Source organism: Salminus brasiliensis, chromosome 1, assembly GCF_030463535.1.
Source record: "Salminus brasiliensis chromosome 1, fSalBra1.hap2, whole genome shotgun sequence".
NCBI classification, from domain to species: domain Eukaryota; kingdom Metazoa; phylum Chordata; class Actinopteri; order Characiformes; family Bryconidae; genus Salminus; species Salminus brasiliensis.
In genome coordinates, this window is record NC_132878.1 from 10315501 (window position 1) to 10330051 (window position 14551).

Genomic DNA, 14551 nt, shown 5'->3' on the forward strand with positions numbered 1-14551 from the left:
AAAAAAAACGTAACTTTCAATGGAGGTCAGTGATTGATTTTGGAGAATTTCTGTTGGTCCAATCACAATGAAAAAATAAAATGTATTAAACATTTTTGAAAAAGTGCAAAACGGCAAAAATGGAGATACAAGGTTCCTTGCTGCAGTTGCGTCGCAACACACTGCTTAAAAAAAACACCCTCTGCCAATTTACTGACTACAAGAAAACGGATCTGCATAAAAGAGTGGTTCACACTGGCTCGCATCCAGCAGGAAAAACTGTGTCAGCTTTAAAGAAAAGTCTTAAATGACCTTTAAAAAAAAAAAAAAGATGTGAACGTTACGCCGTAGACAGTCAAAGTGCGTGCTACTGCTATTTAGCTCAGTAGTGTATTTTGGCAGCACTTGATTTTTACAGTTAAGAACTGTAGGGTTTATTTAGTAAATATGTAGAAATTATGTGAAACGTACAGCTATGTACAACAGCACTCATGGAGGCCATTCAATTCTAAGAATAGTGAGCACTTGCAAATAGACAAAACACATACTTTGTATAGTGTAATGTATTAAATACTGGTATAATTTAGGGTTTAACAGTAAAAACATGCATAATAGTGGTAAGTAGTGTTGTAGTACTCTAGTCCGGTCTCCAGACTGGTCTTAAGGTTTACAACTGCCATTGTCACAAAGCAGCTTCACAAGAGTCAAAATGAACGAGACCAACAAAGTCGAAACAAAGTCAAAGGCGACAGTGGCAAGGAAAAACTCCCTTAGAGCTGGAGAAAGAAACCCTGGGAGGAGCTAAGACCCACAAGATGGACCCATCCTCCTCTGATCAGAACTTAATTATTATAACTTAATTATTGATAAGTCACCGAACCATCGCATTAGACAGTTATACTGCTCAGCTGTGCTGATATAATGTAATATAACTATTATAATCATAGTAGAGATTGTAAGAATAATGAAAGTAATGATGGTTGTAATAATGATGGTAGCAAATAGTTGAGAGTCCAATGTGGTCATTGGCAGATAGCAGTGGCAGGAGGGTGGGCAGCAGGTCAGATTGGTAAGCATCAGATTGACTTGATGTCATCTCAGAAAATGAAGACCTGGAATAGGAAGCACATGCTAGCTTTTACCCTCCCAGGACTCGTGTGGCATTGTGTGATGTAGTCCTAGCTACTGGGTGTGAATTGGAAATTGCTGAATTGGGGAAAAATTGGTGAACAGCCCACACATATACACCAATAATGTATGGATTTATTAGTAATGACCCTATATATAGGTAATATATATGTACAGTAGTTCAAAATAACAATGTTAACAAGCTACTATAACTATATAGGTTAGTAGATGCTGTCTAATTAGCCATATAACAACAAAACCCCTTCAACTCCTGTATTCATGTACTGTTCTCGATCATTCATATCACCTATAGCTTGTCTAAAGGTGTCCATCATCTTTCTCTTCATGTGCACACCCTTGCTAAAACTAGCGATGCATAGTGATAATGTGATACCAGTTGTAACGGTGGGGTTTATACGCACTGTTAAAGCGATGGTTCAGCCAGAAATCACATGTATACACTCTTCTTCTTGTTCTCAACATAGATTAGCCAAGGCGTGTTTGGTGTTACACTGGAGCTACGAATTCATTGTACATTTAACATCACACAAACTATGGCTAAAGCACCACAGATTGCCTTGAAATGGCCTCAAATATATTTTACTTGGTTAAAAACAATGGTCGCAGCTTTTCTTAGCCTTAACTGTCTACACTTTTTTAATAGATGACACTAGTAGCATGTTGCATGATGCTAATTGGCGTTCATACGCTTCTATTACCTGTACTACATCAGCCTAGTAGCTCCAGTGTAAAACATCAAACATGTCCCGCCTCATCAACCACCTGTACACCGGCCTGACCATCTCTTGAACAGAGCGAGAGCTTATTTGAGCCATTAGTGGGTTCTGCCATACTGTCCTCTTCTCCCTGTCCTCTTTCTGTCCTCCCATCCTCTCTGTCCTCTGCTCTTTTCTGCCCTCTCCTCTCCAGGCACTAGTGCCTCATGGGATGACATCGCCTTCTGGAGTCTGGAGGGTAACGAGGCCCTCTGTGACGTCACTGAGCAGGGTATTCTGGGTCACTGTTTTTTTTTAGTTTTTTTTTTGTTTTGTTTTTTTGTAGCTGCTTTTCCTTTGACAGGAGGGCTTAACACCCCATACCTGCATGTCTGACCCATGGAATAAGAAAAAGAGATAAGAGAATAATCAAACTACACAATTTTCCTCTTACCTGAAGTGTACTTGGTCAGTCCAGACGTTTGTTTGCTTTGAGAATACCTACTAAGGATCTGAGCGTGGTTTCGGGCAAGTGTGTGACCAATCAGAGTACATAATATGTGTTAGACATACACACATCAGCCATAACATTAGCACCACATGTCTAATATTGAGTAGGTCCCCCTTGTGACACCACAACAGATCTTCACAAGACCTCTGAAGGCTTTCTGTGGTATCTGGCACCAAGATGTTAGCAGCAGATCCTTTAAGTCCTGAGGTAAGGCCTCAATGGAACGCATCAGTTAGCCTTAGGTGCCCATGACCCTGTCGCTGGTTCACCGGTTTTCCGTTCTTGGAGCATGTTTGGTAGATACTGACCACTGCATTCCAGGAACACCCCTGACAAGACCTGTCTAATGTTTTGGAGATGTTCTGACCCAGTTGTCTAGCCATCATAATCAGGTCTTTTGTCAGAGCAGCTTAGATCCTTCATCCGACACCTTCATCACCGTCAGGAACTGACTTTTAGAGTAGCTGCCAACTCTAAAACAAGGCCTTCTGTACATCAGATAGCATCACACAAATGCAAGACTTGGATCACAGTTCAGGACACCTAAAAATCAATTCAGGCAGTAACAGTGACCAACTAACCTAAATTGGCTTACACTTCCCTTAAACTACACTGAGTTAAGACATCTATCTATCTATCTAGGCTAGCACATGCTTCCTCCAAGCCACATGAAGCCAGCCAAACTGCTACTAATGCAACACCAATGGTGTCTGTTGACTGATGTAACAGACCCGGCAGGCAGTGTTCTCCTCCACGCGTGTTCAGCTGTTCAAGGGTGTTGCATTAGCAACAGTTCAGAAAGATGGGGTTGGCTGGCTTCAGGTGACTCGGAGGACGCTTGCTCTAGCTTCCTCTCTCACAGCACTAGTTAGCATCGTTTGATATCTAGCTAGTGGGTGGAAATTAGCAATGACAAAACTGAGACACTAGTAAGACTCTAGTACTACACACTGGTCAGCAAGTCTGAATGACCCCCACTAACGACCAGTGAAAACAGGCCCAAATCCATCCAGCCTTTCCGTAACCTGTCATAACTTAAAAGTCAGGTAGTGCATCGAAGGCTTAAACAAGCAACGACCAGATCTTTTCTGACTGAATACATTTTGAGATAAGAGGGAAATCTTACGTGTTTGCTGTTTGGCCAGGCTATTCCTTTAACAGTGAATGAATAATAGTGTGGATTAACTCGTTGTCTGGCTGTTTGTTGGCATTGTCTTTGTGCTGTCTGCTTTATGCCCACTATGCACATGCCAGGCACTTGAGCTTGGTTCTGTCTTATTGATATTATTTTATTTCTTTTTTTTTAGCCTGTAGCCATGTAGTCCTGGCTTGATGATGGTGCCACTGAGATAATGCTGGGTCTACAGTCACAATAACACTGCATCCATTAGTGCATTGACAGTGCATTATGTACTAATGGGTTTTGGTCAGTGTGGTCAGTGGATAGTTGTGAAGGTCGTTTGTGTTGTGTTGGATGGTGATTCTGCCATTCGGTGACTTTGTTTAGTCTTTGCTTCAGTGCTGGATGTTTATCTTTCCTTTGAAACACATATCTGCATGTGGGAATGTCCTGGCCCTCACTATTCATGCTTTCCTAATTTCCCTCTTTTACAACTCACCTTTCATTAACCCTCCCTGAACCTGTGCTTTTCTAGACTTTCTAGAATTTCTTACTGATTTAACTCCTACATTATACATCGAGTATCATGGTTTCCACACTGACCTTTGTATTTAGTAGTATTTGAGCTGAGGCATCTTTGGATCCTAGTTGAAACAAACTAGCTAAGGGTATTTTCTGAGTAAACAGCAAAGCACTTTTTTTGTAAGTTGCTCTGGATAAGAGTATCTGCTAAATGCCTTAAATGTGAATGTCATGTTAATGTCTATAATTTTTTAATATGATCCCCTTTTGCCTCAGCTCACCTTTTGAAAATTATAATATATTTTTCAAGAAGTATTGTTATTTATCATATTAAATATATTTCTCAAATTGGAAAATAGTGTATAATCAAATTTGTAAATCAAAAAATCATGAAAATAACATAAAAAAAGATTACTCTGGGTTACTTTTACTCTGGGAATCTTTCATTATAAGTCCAGAGGGTCAGATGGTTTTGCAGGAAAGTGATTGAAGAGACTAAGGGTGTTAAAGGACCAATAGAGGGATAGATAGTGGGCTAGGGGATGACGTGCCCTCCTGCTCTCTTGCTGGTGTACATCGAGGCTTTCTCTTTTGCTGCACACACTTAATCTGCCTTCTTCTCGACCTCTCCAAGGGTTAAACACCATGCTGAACATGGCTTTACACACACACACACACACACACTTGCAGTACATGGAGCTCATCTATAGGTTAAGCCCTGCTTAAGCTTACACACTTGATTCTGTCCGGTAGTCTCTTACTCACAGTCTCACACGCTCATATTCTCTCACTTGTTATAGAGATCAATCAGTGATGACTAGGGGTGTACTATAGTCTTCACTATAGCCCAATGATGATCTCAGGAAACAGACTGGTGCAGTTAGTGTGGCTCGTCTGTTTTTATTTCTGATACCAATATTGAAATCCTAAGTACTGGTCAATACTGATACTATTATTATTATTTTGTTTGTACTCCACCCCCCCCCCCCCCCTCTTTTTTTAAAAGAGTAGCTCCACCCTCTGTATCAGCGGGTCTCCCACCCCACTGCACATTCACAAAATGCACATCAGGAGTCAGAAGTTCAAAGTGTAAAACAAAGCTAATCGGAAGCTTTTTTTGACATGGCAGCCAATAGGAGTGTCAACAATTGGAAGATCCCTGTCCACTGATGTGTAATAGTGGGTGTCTGCGTCACAGACTCAGCTGAACCCAAGCCAGGCACTAGCCAGGTCTGGGCCACAAAGGGTGTAATTTATGTAGCACCTTTTAAAACCAGGGTGTTTCAAAATAAAAAGTCCCAAATCCACAGTTTAGTCATTTCAAAGCTGCTCTGAAGACTAAATGATAAGGTGTTTGAGATTGGATTATTAAAAAAGAAAAATCACAGATGTATCTAATGTCACTAGAAAGACGAAGTAATTCTTTTTCCACCTCTGATGTCCGATCCAGCCTTTTCTGCTGAGAGCTCCCTGATGCTGATACCCATTGATCCTGATCTGTGGCTTAAAAGTATGAGAACTATACAACAAGTCCGTGCTGGTTGGCTCTAGTTTGCAGATTTTCTGTCAGGTTCAAGAGAGACTCGAGTAATATAAGGGGTGCAGACTCAATTTTGGCCTCCCGATCACGTTCAGATCAGTCAATCAAACATTCGATTTACTTTTTTTTAACCCGACTCAATCTGAAAGGGTCCCATCAATAGCCAATGAAAATTGAGCTTGAAAAGTACAGTATTAGGCAGTTTCTTATTTGAATGTTACGTTCCACCTTTAATGATGTAGCACCTACATTCTAGAGCTAGTACATGTCCAATACTTCATCTCCATTTAAGGTGGAATGGAAATTCCCATAAGAAACCAACATACATATTCGTACGTAGGGTAGCTTCCAATATGTGCTGTGTTACTCACCTCCAATTTCCCCTGCATTCTGTACAGACCCTGTTAACTCTTCCTACACACAACCTCACCTCACCACAACCTCGTGTTTTGGGGTTGTGTTCCTTCGGGCCAGCAACAGGTCACGTAGTGGATAATTCCTATTGGTTTAGTGTGCGATGGACATTTTAGCAAACCTCAGTGGGGAAGTGTGAGATACCCAGTCGTTTTATAATCTGCTACGACTTTAAAAGTCCTGTAGTGTACCCAAGGATTAACTTCTAGGTTTGCTCACATGAATGGACTGTCAGTGTTTGTGACCGAGCATTTGTAATATTTAACGTCACTTTCAGGCTTTTATTCATTTAACATCCAGCTTGTCCACTCTCTCACGTCACTCCCTCACTAAAAGCTGATTTGTGTGTGCTGACATTATTTGTCAGTGTTCTGTTTGAGTATTATGTTAATACTCACAAAGGCACGTGAGTGTTTTTTCTGTGGCATGCGCTGTCTCTCACCACTGTACCCTCTTTTGTTTTCCTTTCTTGTCTTCTTTCTTCTGCTCATCTCCTTTTCTCTCCCTTCTCTTCTCGCCCTGTGTCTCGTCTTGGTTTTCTTCCCTCTCTCTTTTTGCTCAGATGTTGCCGCCGTACTTCGGGCCGGCTCAACCCCCCACGCGGCGGGCCTGTCTCGGCCCGAGCGCTCCCCAGCCACCAAGCACCGCGAGCTGCCCAGCCTCAGCCTGAAGTCCACCTCCACCTCCAGCCCCTCGCCTCCCAAATCTGAGACCACCCACCTTTCTCCAAAGTCTGCCGCCGGCTCACGCCCGGCCAGCCCTCGCAAGGCCAGCCCTACACACGAGGTAAGAGGGTCGGGACGTGGGCATATAGACTGTAGATGCTATAAACAGGGTCAAAATGATTCATCCAGGGTCAAAAATATATGAACAGCACACCTGATATTTGGTTACATTTCCCGTAGCGAGTTACACCTTCACCAGTCACTTTCAGAAGCCATCAAGAAGCTTCTGGCAGAATTCTGGTTAGATAATTGACCACCCTTCTTCAGAGGTCACATAAATTTGTTGGTTCCCTGGTACAGACTTAACCTTCAAGCACAGTTCACATATTTGAGGTCAGGACTTTTTTATAATCCTTAATTTCAGAAGAAACTAAATGAATGTGTCCCAATACTTTTGTCCGTATAGCATATGAGCGATCTTTTGGGTTGCTTTGACTGAATCTGTGCAGAACGTACAGGTCTGTCCACTTCAGAATTCATCCTGCTGCTTCTATTAACAGCCAGATCATCAATAAACACAGATAACTATATGGTTCCATTGGCAACTACACATGCCCACACAATAACAGTGCCTCCACTTCCATTTGACAGATGATGTGGAATTGCCTCAGATCATAAACCTTCCTTTCTTTTCCTTTTCCTTTTACATACTCAAGTTATTTTTGGTTTCGTCCGTCCAAAGTATCTTGTTCCACTACTGGGTGGGCTTTTTATTTATTTATTTATTTATTTATATTTTTGTAATAGATGTTTTCTGAAAAAGCCCACCCAGATTAGCCAGTTTTCCTAGATCTAATCTAACTTTTCTTTTTGTGAGTGTTACCAGTGGTTTGCATTTCCTTCCTCCCTTGCCTTGACATTTTAACTCCTGTGTTTGTCATGAAATAATGAGGGAACACAAATCCGCTTATCAGTCAGCTGTCCAAAAAGGATTCTTTGAATCTTGAGGTCAGCACTTCAGTCACATCTTGAATGCTTCATTTCTAATCACTGTCCAAATACTTATGGACCTGACTGCAAAGAGATATATGTATCAACAGTTGCTGCTGTTTGCCATCTTTCGCATAACAAAGAACTGGAGAATGTTGCCCTCTGACCTCGATCCGATGGGTGATTCTTAAATGAGTGGCTTGCGTTCACCTGGGCGTCACACGCTATGCAGTTAAAACTGAGGGGGATAATCCTATGCTGCACTGGATTATTAAGGTTGTAGTAGTTGTACACGATTATCCATAAAAAGTTTTTCTTGCTATAAATATGCTTAGGTCCGGTTTTTATTATGTTTTGTTTGTTTAATAACCCTATCTGGTACTGCAGGTATGTTTAGATCATTTTGTCCTCTCTGATAATGCTAAGTTATGTAGCGTGTTAAGGCGGGGAGGTGTTACTCTAGTTGAATATTGGGGGGGGGGTGCTTTTTATTAAAGATTTGTGATGTGCTGTGAGATTTGTAATGTGCTTATCCAGGAATAACATATGGGGATTGTGTTATCCACTATGCTGTCCAGCCACTCTTGCCAACACTGAAACCCTTGATCTCACCATTAAGGAAGAAACACTTTTCTCATTCTTCACACACTTTGCCTGTGTGTGTTTCAGGTGGACACTGCTAGTGAGGTGGAGGAGCTGGACATTGATGTGTCTCCGGCACCAGCGTCAGTAAGTCGAGGAGCTGCTAAACTCCAGGTCTTCATTGCTCGTTACAGGTATGCATCTCTGCACAACTACAGCCTACATGTGCCATCCAGCTGTGTTTGTGGAACAGTATCTGTTGGAGAGTTTAACTATTAGCTCTGTTTTGAAAGCGTTAATCTTAACTGTAGAAGACTTGCTTCATGTACACTATATGTCCAAATATTTGTGGACATTCCTTCTAATGAATGCATTCAGCTACTTTAAGTTGCTCCCATTTCTGACACAGAGGTGCAGATGCACACAGACACAGCTTGTCTGGCACCACGACTAATGCCAAGCGTGAGCAAGAGGTGTATAAAACCCCCAGCATTGAGCTGTGGAGCAGTGGAACTGTGATTCTGGAATATAATACTTTTGGGATGAGTTGAGGATGAGGTGGGGTGGTGATAATCCAACATCCTGACCTCATTAACTCTCTCTTGTCGTTGAATGCAATCAGACCCTCATAGCGATGCTCCAAAAACTAGTGGACAGCCTTCCCTGGACAGTTATTCCAACAAAAGCAGATATATATATATATATATATATATATATATATATATATATATATATATATATATATATATATTAATACATATATTATATGAGTTCAGAAGAAATAATGAATGAGCAGGTGTCCCAATACTTTTGTCCATACAGCGAATGTGGATGATTCCTTAGTCATTCTCACCTTTTCATGCAGCTACAACCCATATGAAGGTCCTAATGACAACCCAGAGGTGGAGCTGCCTCTCACAGCTGGAGAATACATATATGTGTATGGGGACATGGACGATGATGGCTTTTATGAAGGTCAGTGGTCAAAATGTTAGTGTTGGTCAGTAATGTTACTGATGTGTTTGGTTAGCATCCCTACTGATCATACTCTTACCAAAATTTCCTAGCTAACTTACTTTCTCCATGCTGCCTCCTACAGGCGAGTTGATGGATGGACGTCGAGGCCTGGTCCCGTCCAACTTTGTGGAGCGCGTCTCGGACGACGATGTAATGAGCGCGCACCCCCACGAAGCCGGCGACCTTTCACACAACTCGTTCCAGGAGAGCAGCTTCCTGAGTAGCAGTGAGAGGCTGCACCAGCACCACCTGCGCTTCGCCCACAGTGCCTCCGAGAGGTCGGAGGCCTCAGCCTTGGCCCCTGCCGTCTCCACCGACAGCGCCAAGGCCAACGCCACTAACCCCCTCCTCCCCCCTGCCCCCCTCACCAACGGCCTAGACCTTGACCTGGAGGAGGTGGGGGCTGACACCGTGCCTTACCCGCGCAAGATCACGCTGATCAAGCAGCTGGCCAAGAGCATCATCATCGGCTGGGAGCCACCGCTGGTGCCGGCCGGCTGGGGCGCTGTGTGGAGCTACAATGTCTACGTGGACCAGGAGCTGAGGCTCAACGTGCCCTTCGGGGCCCAGACCAAGGCGGTCTTGGAGCGGCTGGACGTTAGCCAGAAGGGGTACCGTGTGGCCGTGCAGAGCCTGACTGAACGGGGTGGATCGGACCAGCTGCGCTGCTCCATGCTAGTGGGACGGGACGTGTGCGTGGCACCCACCCAGCTGCGGGTGGAGCGTGTGACAGCCACCTCAGCCTGCCTGAGCTGGCTGCCCAGCAACAGCAACTATGTGCACATCGTGTCGCTGAATGAAGAGGAGTGTGAGCTGGTCAAGGCAGGCTGCTACTCGCTGTGCCTCAGCAACCTCACGCCCAGCCTGCACTACCGCGTCAAGGTGGAGGCCCGGCCGCACCGCACGCCTTGGGAGCTACCCCTGGAGCAGCGTGAGCGCAAGAGCGCCATCACCTCCTTCAGTACCCTCACTGCAGGTGAGACACAGGGTTGAGTTAAGGGGTTGGATAGAGGATTCCTTCAGTCAGAACATGCTGTTTAGCATTTTTACATAATGCCATACACAGAATTATGGTCAGTACTGCTGTTTTCATGTAAAGTTTTCATTGGATGAAAGAATGTGTGGACCTTAAAGCGAGTGTGTGTGTGTGTAAGTGTGTGTGCGTTCGCTGCCTCAAATACAACATTGCATATTCACATTCATAACAGCAACAATAAGCTGCTGCTTTTTAAGTTTTCAATCACAAACTTTTGATCTCTAGGTCCCCCTGATGCTCCTCTGGACGTGCAGCTGGAGCATGGGCCATCTCCAGGGATTGCACAGATCAGTTGGCTGCCTGTCACCATTGATGCTGCTGGGACCTCCAATGGGGTCCGTGTCACCGGCTACACCATCTACGCTGACAAGAAGAAGGTGATTCATGGTTTTTAAATTTATTATTTATTTCTGTAGGTTTTCTTAGGATATTTTATCATATTTTCCCTCACATGCTCTCGTCCTGCTCTCTCAAGGTGCTGGAGGTGTCCTCTCCCACAGCAGGCAGCGCTCTGATCGGTCCCTCTCAGATCCAGACGCTGCAGGCGGCTCGAGAGATTACTGTGCGCACCATGTCTCCTCACGGCGAGTCCACCGACTCAGCCCCCGTTAACGTGCCCGCCAAGCTGCCCGCCATCATGGCTGGCACTTCCTTGCCTCTGTGCCAGTCTGTGCCAGCCCACGCCAGTGTCCTCACCGCCGGTGCCGTCACCACGGAGCCCGCTGCCTGTGCCACCTCTCTGTCTGCTGCCAAAACACCCACGATGCCACTCAGTTCTGTCCCAGACGCACATCCTCCCGGCCTCATCAGAGGGGTCTACGACAACGCGGCCAAAGCCACCACCGATGATGCCCCCCTGCCCTCTGCCATTATTGTTGAGGCATGGGCAAACCCTGCGTCAGTCACTATGGCTGCGCAGGAGGCACGACCTGTTCCGGTTGCCAAGGCTAGCCCTCCGGTGAGTGTGAAATGCAGGCCTAGTAGTCCTTTTTTCTGTAGGGACTAGGACCCGACTGGTTTATCGGTTTCTCGATAATCAGCTAATGTTAACAAGCAGCTTTTTCCATGTTGGAATAGAAACCGAAACCACTAGGTCTGTGAACATACAGGTTCCAGGTGTATCACTGATATTCAGTCAATGGCAGACCAGCTTATTTTGATTTGGTTTGTCCGGAAGGAAAATGGTAAGATTTTGTTGAATTTGAGCTTCAAGGCAGTTGAGCTGTTGTAGAGCTGAACCCTTTGCTCTTTGCTATTATTAACATCAACACTGGGAGCATCTAGTTTGTCAGACAGAATATTTAGAGGCTCAGTCTCAGTATTTCATTGTTTACTTACAAAATAATGGAAACCGATATTTACGATATATTGGTTAAATATATTGTTAACTCTTAAACAGTGCAGCTTATTTTAGTGTAAAAATTAAAAAAACATTTGTTTCGGTCAGCACAGGTATAAAAGATAACCTCTGTGTTGATTTACAAGCCTCAACCTGGAAGGTAAACAGCTTAAAACTGGTGCTGCCATCCCAGGTTAAAGCACTAGGCTATTGATGTACTGTCCTGGTGTGCCAGCATGTCTGTGTTTGTGAGAAAGCTAGAGCATAAGCCAAAGGAGAGAGTCAGAGCAATAAAGCTAAAGATACAACCGGTACAACACCCAGCATAACCCACTGCCCAACTGGGGAATCAAAGTTTTCCACATGGTGGGCGATATTGCTACCCACTACCCTACATTAACCACCAATTTTTAAAATGGTCCTTCCCTACACTGTCTCTGTGTGTGTTGAACTTAACTTGGATTGATTTGAATAGAATCAGTAGTTCAGTGGTGTTCTGTTAGGGCGGTTTGTTTGATCGAATGAGTACACATACATTTGAACCCTGATGCGCACCACCTTAACTGATGGGTCTTGGTCAGCCTCTAAACACGGTCTGGTTTGTGTGATTGACATCTGAACAAAAGACGACTAAATGGACTAAAAGCAAAAGAAAAGGTCATATCCTCTCTACACACCTGCATGTGTGTAAAAGTGACATGGCATAATCTTAAAATACTGCCATGTTACTGGTCATAACATCTCATGACAACGTATGACATTAAGTGACCCGTCACCAAAAGTAAGCACAGAAGTCTTACAAAGTTTCTTATTCTCTTTGGCAGGTGAGTGTGCCTGTACCCGTGGTTGTGCCTGCTCCTGTGCCAGTCCCAGGGTCCATGCTCGCAGCTGTTTCAATGGCAACAGCAGCTCCAGCCTATGTGCAGCCCAGCGTTACCCCTACAGCGACGCCAGACATGAGCAGAGACACAGACAGCCCAAAGCCAATCCGTCCTGTTGCCTCCATCTCCGACTTCCTGGAGGACTCCCGTGCCAAGCTCCACACGCCTCCGCCTGCCCCCAGCGTGCCCAAGGTCAGCGCCACAGGGCCGGATCTGCTCAACCTGCCCGACACACACCCGCTGCGGCCGCCCAACCCCTCACCGCTGGAGTCAGAGCCAGAAGATGACCGGGAGAACACCCGGCTAGTCTCCATCGAGGAGTTTCTGCGGCCCGAGCCTCAGCCCAGAATAAAGGTCAGTCCGATGGACAGGGCAGTAGAGCTTTGGTGTCTTGTAAATTTACCCCTGATCCAAGTCATTTTATCTTTTATATCAAAGATGGGTACTGCTGGTTCTTTCTGATCTTACTGAACAAAGCCTAAAAAAGGCTCCTAATTATATGTTTGTGTTTCTTGCTGGATTGTATGCAGGTGTATGCAGGAGGCCTTATGGACCCTCCTCCTGACTACCCCGCGGAGAGCAGTCGGTCCGACTTGTCTGACATTTTGGAGGAAGAGGAGGAAGATCTGTACTCAGAGTCCACTGCTGATATGACCCCCAGAAACTACATCCCCGGGCCTGCGGGCAGGGTGAGCAGAGATGCACTCAGTATAACGCCACAGTGCAGCTCAGAGCAGAGCAGCCGGAGAGCTTCTGTACACCATCAATTCTCTTTTAGTGTCATAAATGCTGCCACTCTTTTTTTCCCTTTACTTTAGGCTTCTAAACGAACCCTCACACTGTGAGATGTAATCTAGTGTTCTTTTCTGTTCTGCTCCTTTAATTTTCTCCTCTGTTCTCTTTTTCTCTTTGACCTTTCACACTGCCAACTTACCCGACCTGTTGTGTCTTCGTGCATTTGTGTGCCTGCACACTCTGTAACCTCTCCCTTGTGTAACGGCCACACCCCTTGCTCCGGTTTTGCTTTGGTCCCACCCCTCAGTCCGAGGTATGGGAGCCGGACAGTGATGAGGAAGTCCTGGAGAAGATACTGAAGCTCCACCCCCAGGCCTATCACAACAAGCAGCTGTTTAGCATCCCTGAGGTGACAGAGGAGGAGGACAACACCGAGCCTGAACCACACTGCTCTAGGCTACCTCTTGTACCAGGTCCGTCCATGTGTCGGCCCGGCCTGATAGAGGGCCTCCAGCGCGGACACGGAACTCGCCATCGCCCCCAACATTACCACAAAGCCGAAGTCCGAGAACCAGCAGCGAGGCACGGAGGGGCTGTGCAGGTCCGGCCTCGTCCCAGAGTGCACTATGCCGACACGGTGGACACCATCAACTATGAGGATGAAGAGGAGGTGGAGCTGGACTCGGACAGCAGCCTGTATGCCGGGCCCTGCAGCAGGGAGGTAACAGTGAGGCGGCCGCATCGGACGCAACGGGACAGCGACCGACTCCGCAGGGAGGCCCTGTTACGGAGCCAGATGACCTCAGACCTCATGGCAATGCCATCTGGGACGGCACAGGCGCCCTACATGCTCAGCAGGACGGTGCACCGTGTCAAATCACCCCCAGGCTCTGCCGTGGAGATCGATGTGGAATATGGGACGGATGACGAGCCGGCACCTTTTGACCCTGGAGAGGTGGTGGTGGAGCAGATGAGCTCGGAGTGGTGGGTGGAAGGCGGCAGCCATGAGTACCACCACACACCCTTGCCAAGACTCCCCAAACAAGAGCTGCCAGCCATCATGCCGTCAGGCCACCACTCGTGGGTGTGTTGCATTGCCTAAACCTGCAGCTGTAGCTCCTTTCTGGATTACCTGGCTGAAACCTTTTGCACCCCAAAGTGAAGGCAAACTCACACCCTTAGAACACCAGCTTTCTTGCCTTTGCACTAAAGTAGTTTTCTGCTTTTTCCCAGTAGCTTTAATCTGCATCCACGGCTTCCAGCACGGGGGGGGGTTCCACTTGTATCCTACACTATATATCAGTGTAGATTTTCAATGTGGAACATCTCCAACATGGCTCTTTCCTCCAATGCAAAAGGTTTAGGCCCTGTCCTGC

At 45.7% G+C, this 14551-nt stretch overlaps 1 protein-coding gene across 7 annotated transcripts in view; it reads left to right on the forward strand.

Moving 5' to 3' along the window:
* Positions 1-14551, forward strand: part of tspoap1 (TSPO associated protein 1) — a 140777-nt gene that overhangs the window by 104106 nt on the left and 22120 nt on the right. For 5 of the 7 annotated variants that reach the window (XM_072662337.1, XM_072662409.1, XM_072662546.1 and 2 more), the window contains 10 exons: positions 2038-2115; positions 6493-6716; positions 8255-8361; positions 9033-9142; positions 9267-10160; positions 10446-10597; positions 10696-11178; positions 12384-12794; positions 12971-13129; positions 13483-14259. In XM_072662337.1, coding sequence (XP_072518438.1) covers positions 2038-2115; positions 6493-6716; positions 8255-8361; positions 9033-9142; positions 9267-10160; positions 10446-10597; positions 10696-11178; positions 12384-12794; positions 12971-13129; positions 13483-14259 — 3395 coding nt within the window. The remainder of the gene's footprint in view (positions 1-2037; positions 2116-6492; positions 6717-8254; positions 8362-9032; positions 9143-9266; positions 10161-10445; positions 10598-10695; positions 11179-12383; positions 12795-12970; positions 13130-13482; positions 14260-14551) is intronic. The other 2 variants (XM_072662624.1, XM_072662781.1) reach the window with 2 other exon arrangements.